This window comes from Anarhichas minor, unplaced genomic scaffold (assembly GCF_050575085.1).
Source record: "Anarhichas minor isolate MPS153535 unplaced genomic scaffold, ASM5057508v1 ptg000009l, whole genome shotgun sequence".
NCBI lineage: Eukaryota > Metazoa > Chordata > Actinopteri > Perciformes > Anarhichadidae > Anarhichas > Anarhichas minor.
In genome coordinates this window covers 3,807,155-3,830,778 of record NW_027466455.1, presented here as the reverse complement: position 1 = coordinate 3,830,778, position 23,624 = coordinate 3,807,155, and the positions used below count along the sequence as shown (strand labels likewise).

General features: G+C 44.9%; 1 protein-coding gene across 8 annotated transcripts; it reads left to right on the top strand.

The window, feature by feature from the left end:
* The first annotated feature begins 1,406 nt into the window (after positions 1 to 1,406).
* mtmr1a (myotubularin related protein 1a) lies at positions 1,407 to 23,363 on the top strand. 8 transcript variants are annotated; one of them, XR_012952992.1, is made up of 21 exons: positions 1,407 to 1,718; positions 2,998 to 3,100; positions 3,200 to 3,223; positions 4,724 to 4,747; positions 6,262 to 6,330; positions 7,186 to 7,273; positions 7,818 to 7,912; positions 8,005 to 8,112; positions 8,210 to 8,308; positions 8,528 to 8,611; positions 9,158 to 9,307; positions 10,117 to 10,305; positions 10,424 to 10,609; positions 10,713 to 10,871; positions 10,958 to 11,005; positions 11,251 to 11,343; positions 11,543 to 11,656; positions 11,756 to 11,799; positions 11,899 to 12,031; positions 14,291 to 14,512; positions 21,814 to 21,950. XR_012952992.1 is itself a non-coding variant. In XM_076087116.1 (20 exons), the coding sequence occupies exons 1-20, from the start codon at positions 1,612 to 1,614 to the stop codon at positions 21,973 to 21,975; spliced, it is 2,079 nt and encodes a 692-aa protein (XP_075943231.1). In that variant the 5' UTR covers positions 1,408 to 1,611; the 3' UTR covers positions 21,976 to 23,363. The 8 variants fall into 8 exon arrangements, 7 of the variants coding, with proteins under 7 accessions (XP_075943231.1, XP_075943232.1, XP_075943233.1 ...); XM_076087116.1 differs by lacking the exon at positions 14,291 to 14,512 and having other exon boundaries at positions 1,408 to 1,718; positions 21,814 to 23,363; XM_076087117.1 differs by lacking the exons at positions 3,200 to 3,223; positions 14,291 to 14,512 and having other exon boundaries at positions 1,408 to 1,718; positions 21,814 to 23,363.
* The last annotated feature ends 261 nt before the right edge of the window (positions 23,364 to 23,624 follow it).

Below are 23,624 nucleotides of genomic sequence, written 5' to 3'. Positions count from 1 at the left end.
TTCACCCGAGTGTCCAAGACATACGGCCGCAAATCAAATGATACGATTACACAGTCGATCATTGATCTCCGGCCTAAGGTGTTCTGGTACCAGGTACACTTATGAGCCACCTTATGTTCGAACATAGTGTTCAAGCAAGCACAGAAGTCCACAGAAGTCCAATAACGAAACACCATTCGGGTTCAGATCGGGCAAGCCGTTCCTCCCAATCACCCCCTGCCAGGTTTCTCCGTCATTGCCCACGTGAGCATTGAAGTCCCCCAGGAGAACTATGGAGTCGGTAGGCGGCGCCCTTTCCAGGACCCCTCCCACCGACTCCAAGAAGGCCGGATACTCCGAACTGCTGTTTGGTGCATAAGCACAAACCACAGTCAGAGCCTTGCTCCCTGCAACCCGTAGGCGCATGGAGGCGACCCTCTCGCTCTCCGGGGAGAACTCCAACACAGCGGCGCTCAGCCGGGGGCTCGTGAGTATCCCCACTCCCGCCCAGCGCCTCTCACCCTGGGCAACTCCGGAAAAGGACAAAGTCCAACCCCTCTCCAGGAGCTTGGTTCCAGAGCCAACGCTGTGTGTGGAGGTGAGTCCAACTATTTCTAGCTGGTATCGCTCCACCTCCTGCACCAGCTCCGGCTCTTTCCCCGTTAGCGAGGTGACGTTCCACGTCCCTAGAGCTAGTCTATGTCGCCGGCGATCGGCATGCCCGGGCCTCCCGCCCGACCCACCGCCCGGTCTGCATAGCACCCGACCCCGATGCGTGTCCCTGCGGGTGGTGGGTCCACAGGGTGGCTGCTCCATGGTGTTTATTCGGGCTGAGCCACCAGACGCTCGCCTACGAGCTCCCCTCCTGGGTCTGGCTCCGGGAGGGTGCCCCGGTTTCCCTGGTCCGGGCGAGGTGACTTTAGTCCGTGGGCTGCTTATCATTAGGGTCGTTTTGAACCGCTCTTAGTCTGGGCTCTCCCCTGAAACCTGTTTGCCTTGGGAGACCCTACCAAGGGGCTAATGCCCCGGACAACATAGCTCCCAGGATCACTGAGCGACTCAAACTCCTCCACCACGATAAGGTGGCGATTCGCGGAGCAGTCACCACCTTATCGCCTTCTTATTCTTAATGTTTCTTATTGTGTTGCCATATTGATGCAGTTCTTGATACAAATTAAAATAAAAATTATAAACAAATTTTCCCAAAAATAAAATGAACTGTTCGAAAAAATATATATTTTTCCTTCTAATTACCTTGAAAACATGTATAAAAAAATAATAATTGTTTTTTCAATTAAATTGTAATTGTTTGCCCAGTTGTTGAACATCCACCCAAAATACTTGGCGTCGTCTCATCCTCGCATCTCTGGCGTGTTGTAGAGAGGCGGAGCTTCAGAGCGAGGCACAGATGCGCGTGAGAGGCGGGCAGGAGGAAGCACAAAAACCCAAATGACAGGAAGCGTTCTAAAATACATCTACATTGAGCCGCGAGACCTGAAGCGAAACAAGCGCGCACAGCTGAGGGCGGACATTGGAATTAAACCGAGGTTTCATTTCATCCGCATCCTCGTGTTAGAGGAACTCGTCCTCCTCCTCCCACAGTGACCTAGAAAGGAAACAGTTGTCTGGCAGATGGAGAAACAGGCCGGAGCTGTCGGGGCGGCGGACGGAGCAGGGCCGAACAGAAAGCTCTGGAGCTCGGCCACCGGCGGACCAGCTACCGGTGAAACCCTGGACAGGTGAGTGGGCTCGATGTTACAAAGATATGGCATGCGTCGCCCATTCACGTCTCTTCTTTTGCCTTTCGTCAATATGTCAGTCCCCGTGAAATATTACACAAAACATTTCCTGAGTCAAAATAACTGTTTCTTTAATTCGGCGTAGCTCCAATGCAAAATATTTCACAATTTCAACTTTTAAAGCAAGCAGTAAGCCAAGGCGACAGCATATTAGCTGATTTTCCACCGTAGTTTGTCGTGACGGTAATGTTCCAGTACAGTAGCTATGGTAGTGCAGCTAAAGGCTGAAAGTGCATCTAAATGAGCATGAACGAGCAGAAGACAGCTAACATGTTCGACAACACGCCAGTCTACCAGGGGGTTAACACAGCGAACAGCTGGCCGTGGATCAGTGAAACAGGGCTAGCTGGTATCACGTTAGTAGCTAAAACAGACCTCGGTACTGTACTAACTGTGTTTACACACGCGTTCTTTATAGAGGAGTCTGTCCGTGAGGGACTCACCATACAAGTCCAAGAACCATCGAATCTAACTCTATTTGTATTGAAGTTGTCTGTTTATTATAATAATACGTGTTAAATCGTCTTCCTGAATATGATATTTGGAAACTCCTCTCACAACTGAAAACCAGGTCTGGACCCTCATATTAGTTTGGTTATAATTTGATCAAAATAATTTGATTCATAATAAGCCCTTTGTGAGCATAATATAAGCAGAAATATTAATAGTAATGCATTAAATGGCTGCACACCCTGTGGCTGTCCAATCATTTTATTCGGCCCTGATTTGATTTTGGGAAGCAGCTTTCTCGCTAGATTTAGCGACTGTTGGAGCTCGTGCTGCTAGCTACACTCTTTAGGAAAGAGTCGTCATCGCTGAGCTGCTTTTTAGCTTGGATCAGTTAAAACAATCCAGCGTAGTGAAGTTACCGACCTTTCAGAGATCCTCGTGCAGGAATACATTGTTTGCTAAAATACAAATGGGGGGTTATCACTGTACTTGCTTCTCATGATGAATTCAGTATAACGTGGATTTCTGTAGCACTCATTCCATCCGTACAACAGAGTTATGTTCAACTCAACACTGTCAACCTTACTACAGTTAAGCCACAGTTAATAAAACACTTCCTGCAGATGTGTGAAACATCTTGCCCTGGTTGTGTTAAGTTTCATTGATTGGCAGGTTAACAGCCATTTCAAAAAAATATTTGTATCTATTTTTTTTTTCACAGTTCGGTGAATACATACTATGTATCAACTTTTTTTCTTGTTCTGTTCAGTCCAACAGGTTCTCATGTGGAGTGGTGTAAACAGCTGATAGCAGCCACCATCTCCAGTCAGATCTCAGGATCAGTCCCGTCTGACATCACCAGGGACAACAAGGTAGCTAACACACACACACTCTCTCACTCACTCTCTCACTCTCTCTCTCTCACTCTGCTGACAGTATTTCTCATCAGTGTGTGTTTTGTAACTTGATAGGCTAGGAGAAGACCAGATTTCATGGTAAGGCTGGCAGAAATATATGTGTGTGTGTGTGTTCAGTATGTGTGAATGTAAAGTGTCACAGCTGCTGTCACTGTTTAGATGAAGCGACTGCTGAGCTGCTGTGCAGTTTGTCTTCCGCTTCTGGCTGTCAGCAGCCTGCATCCCTCCACCAAAGCACACGTTTGTTTTTGTGATTTAAATATTCCTTCAACCGGCAGATTGGTTCAAGAGACAACATTTTTTGTCAGGATAATTTTAATGTTTGTTGTTGTAATACTCATTTCGGCCACAAGAGGCTGAAGGGCACCATTACCCCATGTTCTCCACAGGATTAAGATCATTCATGTTTTCTTCCAGGTCATTTATATAACTTGCTAACACACACGCACACATATATTAATTTTTTTACCTGTTCTTAAGGCATAAACACAGGAGAGAAAATAGTTTACGATAACCCACAGCCTCGCGTTCCCTCACACGGGCCTGCTGTATGCAACAAAGGGACCCGACACCAGATACTTTGCCGTGACCCGCTGGGCTCAGGTCAAGTAGTCGAAGTAAGCCTGGTGACAACATCCTTAAATATAGCTCCAGATAAGAGGAAAGGTGAGAGCAAGACATAATCGAACTTCCATGACTTGTGCACCATCATGATCTCATAGAGTCGTTGACATTGTTTCATAACCATTAAAAAAGCTATGACGACATCTTGTAAACCAGCGCGGTTTGTTTTTTTACTTGGACTGCCGAGCAGTGACGTAGGGACGCCGTCAACGGCTCTGGTAGCGGTAGAGGCCTGTCAATCACAAGTAGCCCCGCCCTAGCATACCCTGCTTTATGGTCTGTTTGACTCTAAATGGACCATAATTTACTAAATGAACATCATGCTGTATTGAAGAAGACTTGAAACTAGAGATTGAGACCATAAACTCATGTTTACTGAGGGAATAAATCAAGAGAGAAGTAGAGTCATTTTCTCATAGACTTCTATACAACCGGAGGAGTCGCCCCCTGGTGGACATTAGAGATAATGCAGCTTTAACACACTTCCTTATTGGCTTCAACTTTCAGAACCAGAGGTTGCTTCCTGGTTTGGAGTCTCTTGAGATTTCTGCCTCCACCCCAATACAGTAGAGGTCAATTGAATATAGTTTGTGTCGTTCCCACAGTTGAAAGATGATCTTTTAAAACAAGACAGAAAGCTTCATAAATAATGCTCAGTGTCCTTTAGAGATATCACGTCTGTGGAATGAAGTCTTATGCAGCGCTTTCATGTTGCTTATTGGTTTTAAATATACATCTGCTCAGCCGCTCTGCAGCTTTCAGTTGTTGCGTTTGCTTTTTGCCGTTTGCACCGAATGTAGTGAATGTAGTCGATTCCATTTCGCATGAACCCTGTGTGTGTGTGTGTGTGTGTGTGTGTGTGTGTGTGTGTGTGTGTGTGTGTGTGTGTGTGTGTGTGTGTGTGTGTGTGTGTGTGTGTGTGTGTGTGTGTGTGTGTGTACTTGGTGTCTCCAGGTGTCCAAGAGGCTGACTCCCAGGGTAAGAGTTGTAGTCTCATCAGCTTGTCTTCTGTTACATACTGTACATTTCACAGACGCACGTACACAGGTCTGTGTGCTAATTAGCCAAAAGCCTAGCTTAGCTTCAGGCTAAAGCTACTGCTAACGGTTGCTAGTGTTTACTTTTTTCAGACAGGAATAATGAAACGGCAGCTGATAAATCTGTGCGCTTCACTCCACTGATGCAAAGATCATATTAAGTGTAATAAGCTTTGAGGGTGCACATTGTGTTTCATGTAGCCAACAGGATGCGGTGTCACTGATGTCTGAGGTCAGAGTTGCTTCCTGCATCAGACCCACTGCACACTTCATCTCCACCAGATCCAGCTCAGTCTGCCTTCTTCTTCTTCTTCTTCTTCTTCTTCATTCTCTGTACCTTTCTTCACACTTTTTATTTGTTTATTCGTAACACCACAATGAATCCTATCAGAGCTCAGGGTGAATCTGACACCAGTGGAGTGCAGCTCTAATAACATTCATCAGTGTGTCACTGTTAAATGTGACCGTCCTCTCAACAACTGTTGGATGGATTGTCATGCATTGTCATGTTTGATTCAGACATTAATGTCCCACTCAGGATGAATTTGAATAACATTTTTTTCCATTTCTGTTCTGCAATGTTTTGTTACTTATATAGTATATAATACATACTATCTAATTGGTATTCATAGTGATGTGTTTACAAGCCTGGGAAATGAATTGAGAGACAGTTTATGGCTAAAAATAACCAGATGGTCTCCGGTGAATTTGACAGACCACGGTACTTCATCACAGTGATGGATATGAAAATCCAATCATTAATGATCAGGACTGATTTCTGATCATGTGAGTGTGGAGCATCAGCAGAAGAAACAATGGGGTGGACGTGGCTGTTGAAACAGTTTGAAAAGTCAGCAGCCATGCAGTCTGTGAGTCTGACGGTGATGTAGCCTCTGGGGACATCGGTCTATATTTCTTGGGTTGCGGTGTAGCCAGCGGATATCCGGACCAAGACTTCCTTTTACGTGTGCCGGTTATTATTTACAACTTGAGACTGGACCTGGAGTTGAGTGACAGCGTGTCCAACCGGTTTGTTTCACAGAGAGCCGGATCAGCTGAGCTAATTGAAAGCTAAAGCAGTGTCAGGCGATGGCCGGCGGGTTCCCAGACTGCATTTCAGCCTGCATTGAAACAAAGCCTGCTCCAACGTGATTGGTTAATATTTCTCAGTGAGAAACCAGAACGCGTCCGATACCGGGATCTTGCCCCGTTGCTCACAGGACAGATTAGCCTCGGTCACACTCTTATGGACTTCAGCCAGCTTCCAGTGGAATCCATCATTGTGTGGACGCGGAATAATGTGTATTTTTGGTGTGTGGGCTCTGACCTCCACACACCCAGCTCAGCCCAGCAGAGAGGGGAGTGACGGTAATAACGGTGTCCTACAGAATAATGTCTCTTTACTGTATGATGTCTCTCTGTCTCTCACTCTCTCCATGCTGCTCTCCCCGGCAGCAAGACTCACAAGATGAAGGGCTTTATTACCATGGAGATAGTGATTCTGAGCATCCTTCCAATGCTTTGGCAAGTCTCTCTCTGTCTGTCTCTGGGTCTGTCTGTCTGTCTGTCTCTCTCTCTCTCTGTCTGTCCTTCCTCGTGTTCTCCTCCTCCTCCCTCTGTCCTGGTCTGCATGCCTTGTCGTCTCCTTCTGTCTCAGCTCCGTTCAGCGCTGCTGTCCTGAAGAAATGACGGCAAATAACACGTGTAGCATAACAAGTTTGGAGTTTGACAGACCGGGAGGAAGAAGCTGTTGATTTGCATTGTGGGAAGTGTAGGATCCAATGCTTCCCATACAAGGGACTAAAAGTCTCTGTTGTATCAATGCTGACCTTTGTTTTTTAGGGAGAATGTTAGAATGTATTAATTCATTAATTTAGAACTTTCTTCTCTGTTGCCTAATTTCTAACACTATCACTTTAATATTTAGAAATATTCCATTAATATTTCTCTGACATCAGTGTTGTGTTTGTGCCTTGTGATTTATATCAGCTTTCATTTATCTATTAAAAAAAGCTCTGATGCATTGAGTTTGAGTAATTACGATCAATGTTTTAGCAAGCTGCCTTCTTAACAGGCATCATTTCATCCTAAAGAAGGCACTTTGATTTGTATCAGTAAAACAAGTGCATCAGAGAGTGGCTAACAGTGAATAGCATCCTGTTACATCTCATCAGACCTGAGGGGACATCTCTCTGCTACTCGCTAGCATTAGCAGCGTTGGTTCGGTTAGCTTGCAGATGGTGTCGTCTAAATACACTCTACACAGAGAGATAAAGCCCATCTCAGCCGTTCATTACACGTTCAATAATGCTGTGTCAGGTGTCGGTGGTGCAGGTCTAGCCTGTTGTGGTCCCACTGACCGGTCTGTGTTCTGTGCAGAACCTTCCAGCTTTGAGATACGGGGCGCCGGTCACAATGTTCCAGGACCAGGTTCCTCTGCTACCGGGAGAGAGCGTCCAGACTACAGGTGAGTTCGCCTCCGCCGTCCTGCAGCCCTGTGTGACGGAAGCCCCAAGAGGACAAAAACTCTTCTGGTGCTCCGTTGTGAAGCCTGATGTAAATGGTTTTCTCTCTCATGTTTAGGACTTAGAGGTGCTAAATTCAATACTCAGAGCATGAATATAGTAACTATGTTTTTAGTGCACGTGAGCGTGCCCCACTGGTTAGCTCTGCACTGCTCTCGTACGGCAGTCCAGACCCACAGCGTCACAGTGGAAGTGTAGCGCCCATCCTCTGGATCCCCTTCAGGTTAACACTGTTCGCTCTGTCAGCAGTTTTCCTGTTGTTTGCGCTGTTCGTAAGTCAGGAGGGAAAACTATTTATCTCTGACTAAGAAAAAGAACCACAGGATTTTTTTTTCTCTGGGCTTCCGTTCTGTGTCCATATTCATCATGTAGTAGGCAATATATTTATATATTATACATATATCTATATTTTCAAACAGCATAGTCTTACCTTTCTTACCTGCCCATAAATCAATACCTTTTTGTTTCTTTGTGTGTGACGTGCAGTTAAGGATGTGATGTACATCTGTCCGTTCAGTGGTCTGGTTAATGGAACCCTGACCATCACAGACTACAAGCTCTACTTCACCAGCGTGGAACGGGTACTTCAGATTTATTATTTTACACCTTTACTTTACAATCGCAGTACTCTGTGTGTTTTTGCAGCTGTGTGTTAATGTCTGTGCACATCCAGGAGTCTCCGTTCGTTCTCGACGTGAACCTGGGAGTCATCAGCAGACTGGAGACCATCAGTGTTCCCAACCAGGGAGAGAACACCAAGGGACTGGAGCTGGTCTGCAAGGTACCAGAGAATCAGGGACACCATTTCAGCAGTAACTGACGAGTCTGCGTTAAAACTGACGATTCGTGTTCTCTCTGTGTCCTCCCTTTGTCATCAGGACATGAGGAGTCCCAGGTTCGCCTACAAGACGGAGGAAAGCCATCCGGACGTGGTGGAGCTGCTGTCCAAACATGCCTTCCCCCTCTCCCACAGCCTGGTCAGTCTCACTCAGTATTCACTAATGGAGGCTACACAATTGGCAGTTTTGTTTAGACTAAATAAATGATTTGATGACATCAGTTTGGTTTATGGGAGGTTTTGATGGGATTGCATCGTAAACAGATTAATTCTTTGAAATTAATAATCAATAACTTACTTGATAATGAAACTGAAGGCGGGGCTGTGAACACTAACACGTGTCCTGTGACTCTTTCAGCCCCTGTTCTCCTTCCTGTACCAGGAGCAGTTCCCCGTGGACGGCTGGAAGGTGTACGACCCAGCAGCAGAGTACAGACGTCTGGTGAGTGCACACTCAGACACATCCATCGCTCACCACACACTTCATGGAAACACTCCAAGAATTCTATCAGCAAATCAACAGTTATGTCAAACGCAAAAACTCTTTTTTTTTTTTAATTTTCTATCAGTCCACATTTTTTCAAGGCGGATTAAGTCACCTGGAATACTTTTAATGTGAAATGTCTGCACAGGAAGTGCTTGATTGGCAGTAGCTTAAAGGGACGGTTTGTCTGAGGTACTTCTCCATAGTCGGTGTATTACTACAGTAGACGTGAGCAGATTAATGTACTTCTGTGTTTAGGTATGTTCTATATTTGGAATATTTTCCGACAGGAAGCTGAAAGTGAAGCTTATCTATGCTGTCTTTAACAGTGATGGAGAAACGTGCTGTGGAATACTAATTGATATTTTGTATCGCACAACAAGCCTCTCATTCCACAGGCAACACTGCATAGTAACGCTGTATGGAGTACTCTTTATTGTGTGTGTGTGTGTGTGTGTGTGTGTGTGTGTGTGTGTGTGTGTGTGTGTGTGTGTGTGTGGTCAGGGCCTCCCTAACGAGAGCTGGGCCATCAGTAAGATGAACAGCAGCTACGAGCTGTGTGACACCTATCCCTCCATCCTGGTGGTCCCCACCCACATCACAGAGGAGGACGTCAGACGGGTGGCAGTGTTCAGAGCCAAGCACCGCATACCGGTCAGTATCACAAGCACATACTAACATAAGTATATTTATATATTAATAATACTTTTGCAAGATAAAAGACGATACATGAACTGAACAACAAGTACAGTAAATACAGACCAGTTAACATTTAGTCAGTGGAGAAGCTTATTACTATATTACAATATCAACATTAATAACAAAGTCAAGGGGACTGCCGCCCTGTCCACTGGGAAGCACGACCCAGGCACCGCCAGAGAGCTCCAGAACAGGTCAGCAGGGTTAGTGTTTTTTTTGTTGCGTTGCTGGTGCAGCTTTGAGACTCTAGACCTTTGTAGGAGGCAGCTGGCCCATTGTGCTCCGAATAGAACTCGAGGAGATTTTAATTTTTAAGATGCACTCAAAATGTTTGGCCTCCAGTGCACTCTCCAACCAAAATACACCTGCCTGCTACAGTAGTAGCCTCATCCTTTAGGTTGTTGTACCCTGTCTCTCTCTCAGCATCAAGCCCATCTATTCCTACTGAAGACCTGTAGCTTAAAAAAAAAAAAATATCTATTTTTTGTAATTTTTCTTTAATTAATTTAGTTTTAATTTCCTAAAACAGCAGGTCAGTTTTTAGCAAACATTACTCGAACAGAAGGTAATAGTGAATGAGTTTGGGACTATGTTTAGCAGAGGATGAATCCACATTTGATGCTCTAGTGAGTATGTGTGGCAGCAGGACGGTGTGTGTGTGTGGTATTGAGTCAAAATAAAGGACATTGGTGTGTTGATAAAGCTCACTGATGCGTTTCCTGTTGGTCCTCTGGGTCCTGAACCAACACCTGCTCTTCCTGCAGGTCCTGTCCTGGATCCACCCAGAGACTCAGGCCACCATCGTACGCTGCAGCCAGCCGCTCGTCGGACCATCGGACCGCCGCTGCAAAGAGGACGAGCGCTTCCTCCAAATCATCATGGACGCCAACGCCCAGTCCCACAAGCTCACCATCTTTGACGCCCGACAGAGCAGCGTGGCGGTGACCAACAAGGTGCGACGCGCTGACACTTCTCCTGCTTTCTTGTGTTGCACGTTGACTTATTTTCTTCTCTCTCGCTCTCCCCCTCCCTCCCTCCCTCCCTCCCTCCACCGCCTCCCCCCACGTGCAGGCGAAGGACGGAGGGTACGAGAGTGAGAGCTTCTACCCAAACGTGGAGCTCAACTTCCTGGAAATCCCCAACATCCACGTGATGAGGGAGTCTCTGAGGAAGATGAAGGACGTGGTTTACCCCACCATCGATGAAGCCCACTGGCACTCCGCTATCGACCAGACGCACTGGCTGGAGTACATACGGGTAACTCACAGCACACACTTGTTTCTTCATCACTGTGGGAGTATTTTACTAACAATGCTCTCCTGTGTGTGTGTGTGTGTGTGTGTGTGTGTGTGTGTGTTAGCTGTTATTAGCGGGAGCAGCAAAGATAGCAGACAAGCTGGAATCGGGGAAGACATCGGTGGTGGTGCACTGTAGCGACGGCTGGGACCGGACCGCTCAGCTCACCTCTCTGGCCATGCTGATGCTGGACAGCCACTACCGCACGCTCCGAGGGTTCCAGGTGACACCGACACTGCGCCGCGATAATCAGCCGTGTGCCGTAGTCTTCCTCCCCGCAGCGTGATAATGTTCTGTGTGTGTTTGCAGGTTCTGGTGGAGAAGGAGTGGGTCAGCTTTGGACACAAGTTTGCCGCCGTAAGGAACAGTCATTGTGATCATCGAAGCATTTTCTGTGGCGTGACAACGACTTTAAATCATTTCTCTGGAGATAAATGCCCAGAATGTAGACATGATGCATTAATGTGATAGAAACACCAAATGAACAACAGGGGAGAAAAGAGACATATTATGTGACACATCACGGCCGCTCTCTGTGTTGAATACTTGTTCCACATAAGAACCTGATTCAGTGTCGGTTAACGTTCTGCTTTGTGCCGCAGCGCGTCGGTCACGGCGACGAGAACCATGCTAACTCGGAGCGCTCGCCTCTCTTCGTCCAGTTCATAGACTGCGTCTGGCAGATGACTCGACAGGTAACTAACAGGAAATCAAGATTCACAACCAAGTTGTCTTTCAACAGATTATTACAGCATTTGCAAATGGGCTCCGATCACAGAGATCGGTGATCTCCACAGGGTTAAAGTTCCACCTGGCTTTCATCCCTTTGCTCTAAAGGTGTCGTGGACATTTCGAAGCTGTCACTCTTAACCCTTCTGTGCCTCTTGACTGCAGTTCCCAGCAGCCTTTGAGATCAACGAGCTGTTCCTGATCACCGTGCTGGACCACCTCTACAGCTGTCTGTTCGGTACATTCCTGTACAGCAGCGAACAGGAGAGGGCGGCTAAGGTACGTACTATTCTTCTTCTTGTGTGTGGGGGGGGGGGGGGGGGGGAGACCTGTCTGATGGAGCCGTGTCACATTCAGCTCTTCTTCTGTCCCGTGCAGGAGGTGCAGACCAACACCGTGTCCCTGTGGTCCTACATTAACAGGTAACATACTCACCGCCTTGATAGGAGTGACAGTGGTAGGAGTGACTGTCTGACTGTTCCAATGTTGTTGCCCCCCCCCCCCACCCCACCCCCCACCAGCCAGCCTGAGGACTTCACCAACCCCTTCTACGTGGACTATGAGCACCACGTTCTGTGTCCGCTGGTTTCCTCCAGACATCTGGAGCTGTGGACGGGCTACTACGCCCGCTGGAACCCGCGCATGAGACCACAGGTAGGCGGAGCCTATGGCCTCCAGATTATGGAAGTTACTATCAGACCCATACGGAAACGCACATCCCCAGGCTTTCAGTGCAAGCCCTGCTTGCTCTGCGGGCCAAATACGTGCTGTTCTCCCTGATCCCACTAGGGGGCGATGTTGCTCTATTATGGAGCAGTAGTGTGTGATGTAAGGCAGTGTTTTTCAACCTTTTCTGAGCCGCGGCACATTTTCTACATTAAAAAGATCCCGCGGCACACCAACAACCAAAAAAGTTACAAAATGACACCTTTTAGCATAATACTGCATACGCGCCATGGTGTCAAACTCAATCCCAGGGAGGGACAAAATTAAAAATTGGGACTACGTTGAGGGCCAAATAGAGTTACCATTTAATAAACAGGATAGAAGGGATATTGGACAAAGTGCAAAAAGAATACATGTTTAGGTAGGCTACATTATTGTATGCATATGTACCAGAGCCAGATGTTTGGCTTCTTTTCTTGGCTGCTAGTTCATTAATATCTGGGGTTATATAGGTTCTGTGGAAACCCTCAAGATGGAGTGAAGGTGTGCATCAGTGAGACGACTCCTGTGTGGGTTTGTGTTCATCTTCATCACAGAGAACAGCTGCTCACACAGGTATGTGCTTCCAAACATGCAGAGCGTTTGAGCAGCATGGAGGCAGAGTTAAGGCATTGTTTCGGGGGTGAAGCTTGGAAACTGTGCAGCGCCCTCAGAGTCATACTTTGCCTTGAGTTTCATTACACTGGAGATCTATCAGCTCCACAGGTGCTCTTTCCACATCAACTGCAAACGGATTGCTGAGCAGTTCAAATTTAAATTTCTGAGCTGCAAAGTCGGCAAATCGCCGAGTGAACTCCGTGCCAAGCCAGTTTATCAGCAAAATGCGCAGTCGGGAACCCAGCGGTGGAGACTTTTACTGCATCACACATGTCTGTGATGATCACACGTCCCCGTCCCTGAAGCTGCAGGTTTAGCGCAGTGAGATGCTGCGTTATGTCGCACATAAAGCCAGCTCACATCGCCACATTTCTTCCCGGAGCTCTGTGGTGTGGCGGGCCAGTTATGATAAACGTATGATATTTTCTGATGGGCCGTTGTACCGAGGAACGGATATATGCTGACAATTTAATGACAAGTCTCTCAATGTGTTGATCCTTACGAGGCTTTTCATAGAATGTTGTCCGGGGCCCAGTTCAGAGTCTGCATTTTTCCTTTTCAAATATTTCTCCATCGCTGTTTGTCTCGTCATCGCAACCTCGCACGTCATTTCATTCTACTGTCCTAAATGAACACGGTCAATACTGCGCTACCTACTGTCACCCACTGGCATGGAAGAGTATTTATTACTTAGCCAGACACTATATTGCAGCTCAGACGCTCAACAATGGCAAAGTATTTGCAACAACTAAATAATATTTTATTGGACTCATTAAGTGAAATTGGACATTTTCCTACGGCACACCTGACGATCTCTCACGGCACACTAGCGGTTGAAAATCACTGATGTAAGGCATCAAAATCAATGTTGTGAATGAATACAAAATGAAAAATTTGGTATGTAGGAAATAACATTTTTGTGTTTCTTATTATTTAAAAAACAGAAGCATTATGTAAACCAACATTTAAATGGTTAAAATGTAAAGGAGTGTGTAGTGACTTTAACAAATATCCATTTTAAAGCCACTGGGGGGCGAACGGGAGAACTTGTTCGGACGCGTGTTCCACAAACATTTCAATGTCCAATGCGCTGTCTTTCTTTAGATCCGTTGATCCTTTTATTCAAATACATATTGGCACCGTACCAGAATACAGGATACTTTATAGGATAGTATAAGCCCTTGAAACTAGCTCACATGTCGGCTGACACGCTACCTTGACATGGCACCTTGACACGCCGCATTGACACGGTCAAAAACTGTTAGCGTCCCGTCCACACACACACCTGAACCTCATTACCAGGCACTTACATATATGCACATTCAGGTTAAGGTGCCACCCACTGTTCAATGTCAGGACTGCATGTGTACACACCCCATGTTTCCCTCAAAGACATAAGAAAACAACAAAACTACATTATGGCTCCAACACACCGGCCCCTAATTGTTAATGGCAGGAGGGCATAAACAATTTAATAGATATTTATATAATGGAGCCAATAAATCCATAATAAAATGAATAAACAAAACAAACAAAAACCCAAAATTCTCCTAAGGGTAAGAGGTCACAAATAACTTTGTTATGTTTCAGCTTCTTGTAGAAGACAAAGTTTGGTCACTGGCCTGTCCAGCGTGCTAGTCTTGGTTTGCACTCGTGCAGATCGCACCAGTCCTTTCCCGTCAGGATAGGTCTCTAGAACTTTTCCGAGTAACCAGGAACTACGTGGAGCTGTAGCATCTGCAACAAGTACAATGTCTCCCGGAACAAGACTTCGTCTCTCCTTACTCCACCTTTGGCGCTCCTGTAGCAAAGGCAAGTATTCTTTTAGTCAGCGCTTCCAAAAAAGGTCGGCGATGTACTGTACTTGTCTCCATCTTCTTTTGATATAGAGGTCTGTCTTCTCAAACAGTCCAGGTGGTAAGACTGGTTTTCTTTTCATTGTCAGCAGGTGGTTGGGTGTAAGAGCTTCTAGATCATTGGGATCTCCAGATAACTTGGTGATAGGGCAGTCATTTAAAATGGCTTCGACCTCACACAGAACAGTATGCAATCCCTCGTCACTCAGGGTTTGTTGATGTAAGACTGATGTTAGTATCCGTCTAATCATCCTTATGATGCGCTCCCATACACCTCCATGATGAGAAGCCGTTGGTGTGTTGAAGCTCCACTTTATTCCTTCCTGTAGAAAAGCCGCTTGTATCTTCCTGTGATTTAAAGCAGCAAGAGCTTTTTTCAACTCCCTTTCGGCACCAACAAAGTTGGTTCCATTGTCAGATCTTAAGTGAGAGACTTGTCCTCTTCTACAAACAAACCTGCGTAAAGCATTTATACATGAGTCAGTATCCAAAGAGTAGGCAACTTCCAAGTGGACTGCTCTACATGCCATACATGTAAATATGACTCCATAGCGTTTTTCAAGGTTACGTCCTCTTTTGATCTCAACTGGCCCAAAATAATCAACTCCGACGTTGGTGAATGGAGGCAGATCAGGAACGAGTCTTTCAATAGGCAAGTCTGCCATTTTTTGCTCACACAACTTCCCTTTATGGTGCTTACAGAAGCCACAGTTGGACAGGATCTTTCTTGTTGCTGCATTAGCACTTGTAATCCAGTATTTCCTCCGTAATCTGGAGAGAACATGGTTTCTTCCACCATGGCCCACCTGTTCGTGAATGTGCTGTAATAGTAGAGTGGATACATGCTGGGTTTTGAATAGGATGACCGGATGTTTTGTCTCCTCAGGCATGGCTGCCTTACTCAATCTCCCTCCAACTCTAAGCAATCCATCTTTCAGAACCGGGTCCAGCTTGTAAATGGTGCTATCCTTTTTCACTTCACGTTTGCCAGATGTTAACGCTGCCAATTCCTCATGGAACCTTTCCTGCTGAGTGAAGCGAAGGATCGATTTTTCTGCTCCTGAAAGATCATCTGGAGTCAAACTCTGTCCCCTTAACACAGCTTTAATTTGGTGCATTTCCTGTTCCAATTTGTTGCCATTCATGTCTGTATCTTCATGACTCATTTGTTTCCTTTTTTGACTCATTTCCAGTAGAGCTTTTCTTATTTTCAGAATCCATGCTACTGACCTCTTCAACCTTTTCCAGTCCGAAAAGTATGTTATCAGTTGATGGGTGGCATTTGGTGCATCTTCAACAATCACTGCGTTGGTTATAAGTTCCTTTTTGACCTCTGGGTCATCAGCAGCAATGTTGGAATCAAAGCTGCGAGCAGGCCACTCCTCCACTGCTTTCCAAAGAAAGTCAGGTCCATCAATCCATCTTCTGTTTGTCATCAAATGGTCCATCTTGAATCCCCTTGAGGCTTCATCGGCAGGATTCTGTGTGGTAGGAACATATCTCCACTGTGAGACATCAGTTGCTCCTCGAATGGTAGATATCCTGTTCGCCACAAAGGTTTGGAATCTCTTGTCCTCGTTTCTGATATACTTTAAAACTGAAGTACTATCAGTCCAGAAACATGACTTTTCAAGTTGAAGCTGTAATTCTGCTCTAAGCATCATGTCCACTCGAACAGCAAGAACGGCAGCAGTAAGTTCCAAACGAGGAATTGTCACTTGCTTTATTGGTGCCACTCTGGCTTTGCCTAGCATGAAAGAGACATGAGTCTTGTTGTAGCTATTCTGCATCCTGAGATATGTCACAGTACCATATCCACTTTCACTGGCATCCGAGAAGTGGTGTAACTGTCCATGAATGGGGTTTTCAAAATCTGTCTGTTTGAGGCATCTATTTACCTTGAATGCTGTCACTCTTTCCAGGTCTCTCAACCATTGGGTCCACTGCTGTTGGAGAGTTGGGGGGATCTGATCATCCCATCCATAGTTCTTCCTACAGAGATCCTGTAATATGAGTTTAACTGGAAGTGTGAGTGGTGCCAGGAATCCCAAAGGATCATAAACTGAGCTGACCACGGATAGAATCCCACGTCTAGTATGAGGCTGTTCCTTGAGTGACATCTTGAACTTGAAAGTGTCTGTCTCTACACACCAATGAAGACCAAGGGCTCTCTCAACCGGCAGTTGGTCTCTGTCCAAATCCAGCTCATGCAGGTTCTTAGATCTGTGCTCTTCTGGAATGGATAGCAATACTCCACGATTGTTGCTAATCCATTTTGTCAAATGGAATCCTCCCTTATGACAAACGGCTGTCAAATTCCGGACCATTTCAACAGCCTCCTCCTCAGATGGCAAGCTCTTCAGACAGTCATCCATGTAAAAGTTTCTATTGACTGTATCAATTACCTCGGCAGGGAAACTGTTCTGGTTATCTTCTGCAGCCTTCCGGAGTGCGTAACAAGCACAACTGGGTGAAGACACTGCCCCAAACAGATGCACAGTCATCCTGTATTCCACAAGTTCTTGCATAAGATTGCCTTCAGGCCACCACAAGAACCGAAGAAAATCCACATCTTTCTGTGCCACTTTGACTTGATGGAACATGGCTTGAACATCAGTCATCAAAGCCACGGGTTCCTGTCTAAATCTTGTGAGGACTCCTAACAAAGAACTGGTGAGGTAAGGGCCTTGTAAAAGTTCACTGTTGAGAGATTTTCCTCTGAACTCAGCTCCACAATCAAATACAACACGAAGAGTTCCTTTCTTAGGATGGTACACTCCATGGTGTGGAATATACCATACCTTTCCATCAGAACGTTCCAGCTGATGTTTAGGCACACGTTCAGCATACCTCTTACAGATAACATCATTGAGAAAGTTGGTGTATTCCTGATGGAACTTCTCATTTCTTTCAAACTTTCTCTTCAATCCAAGAATACGCTGCTTGGCAACACATTGATTGTTTGGCAGCGAGACCTCTTCTTTCTTGAAGGGAAGGTTCAAGCTATAGTGCCCATCATGAAGCTTGACTGAATGTTTCATGATTTCCATGAATTTCACATCATCCCTTGACATCTCCATTTTGTCTTCTGATGTTTTTTCATTAAAATCATGGTTGTACTGATTATTCAGCAATTCCTCCAGGTTTTGTATGGAAATCCTGTTGACAGTAGCAGTGGGGTAGTCACTCTCACACCGCTCATCACTGCATCCTTGAACGGGACCATTAATAACCCACCCCAATAGGGTCTTAATGGCATAAGGTCCGTTTCCATGGCTGTTGATCACTCTCCACGGCTCAAGCATTTTGGAGGCGTTGGTACCTATCAACAACTCCACCTCAGCTTGAATGTTAGGAACACTAACACCATCCAAGTATGGCCACTTTGCCAAATCCTCTTTTTTGATGAGGTTATCAGTGCTTACAGGCATCTTCTTCTGGGTATAGACCTCTGGTAAATCATAGAATCTTTTCCCGGTGAGACTTGAAATCTCCAAATCAGTCAACATATAGCTGGAAACTGTTGCTCCTGAGCCCATGGTTCTTAAGTGGATTTGGGTTTTCCGTCCATTCAGATTAAGCCTCCTCATCAGGTTTTCAGAACAAAATGTTGCTGTACTGCCTGGATCTAAGAAAGCATACGTCTGTATGACTTTGTCTCCCTTATTGGATTTCACCTGTATTGGTAAGATGGATAGAATCCCATCACTGTTACCGGCCCCTGTAGGACCACATGTGTGTAGAGAAACATGTGCGCTACTCAATGATGGTTCTTTTGGCCTTTTTGAGTCTGTGTTGACTACTTTCTCTCTTTGGCAGATGTGAAGAACACTGGGATGGTTTAGACTGCACACCTTGCAAGTCAAGCGCTTATCGCAATCCTTGCTCCTATGCCCAATGCGAAGGCAGCCAAAACAGATTCCATTATCCTTAAGAAAGTTAATCTTGTCCCTATGTGTCTTCTCTTCCAATCGTGGACACATCTCCAGTGTGTGACCTTGAGAGCAACACAAACAAAAGCTGGTGTTCTTTGCAGATGAACTATTTGATTGTTTATTATGATTTAACCGTCTTGGTTCTTCAATGGCCGGGGTTTCAACAGTAACAGAAGTTGCAAAACTGTTTCCTTTGAATCTTGGCTTCCATTCTGCTTTGATCTTATTCACATTTTTGTTTACTGTTTGAAGTGGTGTATTCTGAATGTCTCCAAAGATTGGGTCAGACATTATTTTGACTTCACGCTCGATGAATATGACAATATCATTGAAGTTTGCCCTGCGATTGAGGTTTTGCAGTAGCTCACATGCAGATATTCTCCATTTTTCTCTTAGTTTGTATGGAAGCTTCAGAATCACTGCTCTCATATTCGCTGGCATATCCAGTTCTTTCATGTACTGTATGTCCTCCATTGCATTACAACACTCACGCAAAAAGAGGGCATAGGCTTGGAGAGATTTGACATCCTCAGGCTTCACTAAAGGCCAGCAGAGGGCTTTCTCCATATATGCTGCAGTAACTTTGTGCTCATTCCCAAAGTGCTCCTGTAGCAGATCCTTAGCTGTAGCATAGCCTCTGTCTGGAGCCATATGCTGACAACTACGCACTAGCTCTTTTGGTTGACCTCTTGTGTACTTATCCAAAAAATACAGACAGTCTCCTCTGTTACTTGCTTTACTCTCCACACAATGTTCAAAGGCTCTGATAAACGTTCTGTACTGCAGAGGATCCCCATCAAAAAATGGAATTTCTCTTGGTGGTAGTAAATGAGAGGCCTGTTGTTGAATAAGCAACGTTGTTATTTCATTTTGCCTTTGCAGTAGGTTGCAGAGAGCCGATGTTTCATCATTTCCTTTATGAGCAAGTTGAGACTGAATGCCACCTGGATTTGTTAGCTGCACGTGAGGATGATCCATGCAAGGTTTGCGTGATGTATTTACTGGTTTCAATTGACAGACTGTGCTGTTGTCATGTGTTGCATTCCTATATGCATACTGTTGTTGAATAGGTGGTTGTTGTTGCAAGTCCACAGATGTTGGTTGATATGCTTTGGCATGTCGGTTGAGTGTGGTAGAGACTTCCTTTAACCTTGCTCCTTTTTCAAAGTATGATTCCATTCCATCCGATTGTGTGTTTGAGAAAGCTTGGTGACTAGAGGCCTTAAATACCGCTAATTTAGCAGCAACGGCTGCCATTTCTGTGTCAACCTCCAGTCTTTCCTTTTTCTTTCTCAGCAACTCCGATTGCTTTCTCAGCAACTCAGATTGCTCCTCCAGCTCGTGCTTCTCCTTTAAGGCTGCAGCGCGAGTTTCAAGTGCTGCTCTCTCTGCCTCTATCTGAATCCGTACAGATGAAGATTTGCTGGTTCTTGAACTGGTGTGACTTTTTCTGCTCAATTTCTCAATAGAAACATTTGTTTCCACATTGGAAATGCTGTCACTGGGTTTGACTTCACTTTCAAAAGCATCATCATTTTCATCAGGTTTGGAAATGTCTGCATTAGACAACCACTTATTCACAACATCAGTAAAATCATTAACACTCAACATTTTTGCTTTGAACCATATCTCATGTTTGTCCTTTTCTTCAGGAGATAATATTTGTGACAGAGATTGATGTTGTTCCTTTGCTTCATTGCAAAGAGTTGTGTAATTATCAAAAGTACATTGCACCTCTGTTTTATATTCTCTGTCATGCATTAGGTCTTGAATTGTCCTTTTAAGGTCAGAAGCTTTGTTTAGTTTGGCCTTCCGAACCTTTTGTAGCTTGTCCAGTTTACCCATTAATGCCTTTTGTGTCAGTTTAGTAGGACGTTTACTGACAGATTGTGTTTCCTTTTCACCATTGGCCGTGCTGGGATTGACCTGTATTCCAGCCACGGTTGGCTCATTAACAATAGAACCTTGATTTTGTACCTTTACACTAATATCAGAATTCATCATTTATTAAATACAATTCAAAATTAAACCACCCATACAGCTCTTAGGCCTATAAGTTGGAACCAATGCATTGGATTTACACTCAAAATAATAAGTGTGCACACAACTTTAAACATGGCCATGTTGTTAGCGCTACATACCTCTGTCCATTCAGAGTGTCCATTGGTCCGAAATCGTAGCTTGGTGGTAGTGATGATCAGTGGTCCAATTCGATTTCAAAGCAACCACAACTTTCCAGCGATGTCTATTCGATCAGCTGTTGAATCACGTGATGTTGATCAGCTGTTGAATCCAGCGATGTCCAGCGATGTTGAATCCAGCGATGTCTACTCGATCATCTGTTGAATCCAGCGATGCCGATCAGCCTGAATCCAGCGATGTAGTCATCAGCTGTTCACTCTAGCGATGTCGATCAGCTGTTCACTCTAGCGACGTCATCAGCTGTTGAATCCATCGATGTCGATCAGCTGGTCAATTCAACGAACGACGATCCATACGAGTTCAAATGAAGCCAGTTTTTGACTTAATTGTAGTGACTTTAACAAATATCCATTTTAAAGCCACTGGGGGGCGAACGGGAGAACTTGTTCGGACGCGTGTTCCACAAACATTTCAATGTCCAATGCACTGTCTTTCTTTAGATCCGTTGATCCTTTTATTCAAATACATATTGGCACCGTACCAGAATACAGGATACTTTATAGGATAGTATAAGCCCTTGAAACTAGCTCACATGTCGGCTGACACGCTACCTTGACATGGCACCTTGACACGCCGCATTGACACGGTCAAAAACTGTTAGCGTCCCGTCCACACACACACCTGAACCTCATTACCAGGCACTTACATATATGCACATTCAGGTTAAGGTGCCACCCACTGTTCAATGTCAGGACTGCATGTGTACACACCCCATGTTTCCCTCAAAGACATAAGAAAACAACAAAACTACATTATGGCTCCAACAGAGTGTATAGGACTCTTCAGAAAGCTCTGACTATCAGTGAGGCTGCTGAACATGACTGTTAAAAATTAACATATTAGTACTAATGATAGGATTTTTCTTGTGAAATTGAAATCTCATATCAACCATTTCTTTGTGTTTGCTGGTGTGATCCTCGGTGTGGTGTGTGTTTCAGGTTGTGTGTTTGCTGGTGTGATCCTCGGTGTGGTGTGTGTTTCAGGTTGTGTGTTTGCTGGTGTAATCCTCGGTGTGGTGTGTGTTTCAGGTTGTGTGTTTGCTGGTGTAATCCTCGGTGTGGTGTGTGTGTTTCAGGTTGTGTGTTTGCTAGTGTAATCCTCAGTGTGGTGTGTGTTTCAGGTGCCGGTGCATCAGACGCTGAAGGAGCTGCTGTTCTTAAGAGCGGAGCTCCAGAGGAGGGTGGAGGAGCTGCAGAGAGATGCCACCTCCCGCTCCTCGTCCTCCTTCTCCGAACACTCCCCCTCACACACCGCGGGAACTCCTCTGCACAGTGTTGTCTGACACACACACATGCACACACACATGCACACACACATGCACGCACACACACAGTTAAATGCATGTTTCAGCCCAAGTACTACAAATACTGATGTTTACAATAGAAAGGAGGCTTTACAAAGAGATTTTTAATTTTATAATAACATTCTTAAATACACTTTTAGCAAAGTAAAATGACCTCCTGGAGATGTTTTTATAGTTAAAAAAGTATTTAAAGAAAGTATTAAAAACGTACGGAGCCCCTAAAGGGACGGGGGGAAAATAAAGATGTAAACGTACTTTGCCCTGTGATAGTTGCAGTAGTTACGGCAATACGGGGCACTGAATCTGATGAATGTTTATCAGACCACAAATGAGACCAGCATTAGCTAGCTAGCCACAGCCGCTAACTGAAGTTCCATCTTCAAAGCTACAGAGCGCTGCCGTACGCTAACTAGCTAGCTAGAGAAAAGAATTAGCTAGCTAGACTTTTCTCGTTTGTGGTCTGATGAACACTAAATTCATCAAACTCAGGGCTCCATATCTCTATATCTCAAGTAGCTGTAGCTGTCACAGGGACTCCAATTTAACAGAAACTTAAGAAAACATAATAGTATTTCTCTTTTTTTCCCCCATGTCCCCTTAGAGGCTCTGTAGAAACTATCCTGACACGAAGGCTGTGCTTATTATTTATATTATTTAAAAACAATTCCAAAAGACCAGCTCCCCGGTACTGTGGGACTCTTACCATTCAACTCATGAGTGAGTGAGTGTATGAAGAAGTGCTATTTGTCTCAGGGCTCACTGATTCACATGACTGAAAGCTGCCAGTAACACGCTTCCTCTTCCTTCACTTTGTTATGACCTTAGGATCGTCGTGACTAACGCCACAGTTCTGTCCAAAGTCACGGGCGGAAACAGAAAATATAAAAATAATATATTTTTTGGAACAGGAACCACAGAAGAAAGAATCCTGGCATCATTATCCTTCACCTGCTGCGTGTTTTCCTTTATTTGTATTTAGAAATAGCTTTTTAAAATTGTATTTGTCCTTCTTTACGTTGCCTTTCCATGTGCCAACAGTGTCACTGCCCCCCCACCCCACCCCCCCCCCACCCCCACCTTGTCTTGTACTGTAAATCATTGTCACACATGAGCCAAACTACAGATATGTAGAGCGGCCCAGACTAGTTAGAAATAAGCACACCTCTTATGTATCATTTGTCTGTTTTATACAGTGTAATTATTCCAATGCTATTTAACCCATTAACACTGTCTACCTGTGGCATGCGATTGTGCAAATCCTTTTTCTGTACGTGATGTTTCTAATAATGAGAAGTTAAACCTCCTAAATGAGCCATAATCACTTCTGACATTCCATTTAAAAAAATAAAAAAGGGAACAATTGAAAACTCCAGTCTCTTTCTTGTCTTTTGAAATGGTTTATTGAATCGCTTCATATTAGTAACAAGTACCTGTATCATCATAGTGGAATAGAGAGAAAGCAGAGTTCACTATTATGCTTCAAGCGATGAAGACTGTCCAACATTCAGTTGTCAGGAAGACGCACACTCGTAAGCTACAAGTAAAGTGTGTAAGTAGAGAAAAGCATGCATCAAAGTGTGTATGTGTATGAGAGCAGTATGCTGGAGGTGCGTATGTGTTGTATGTGA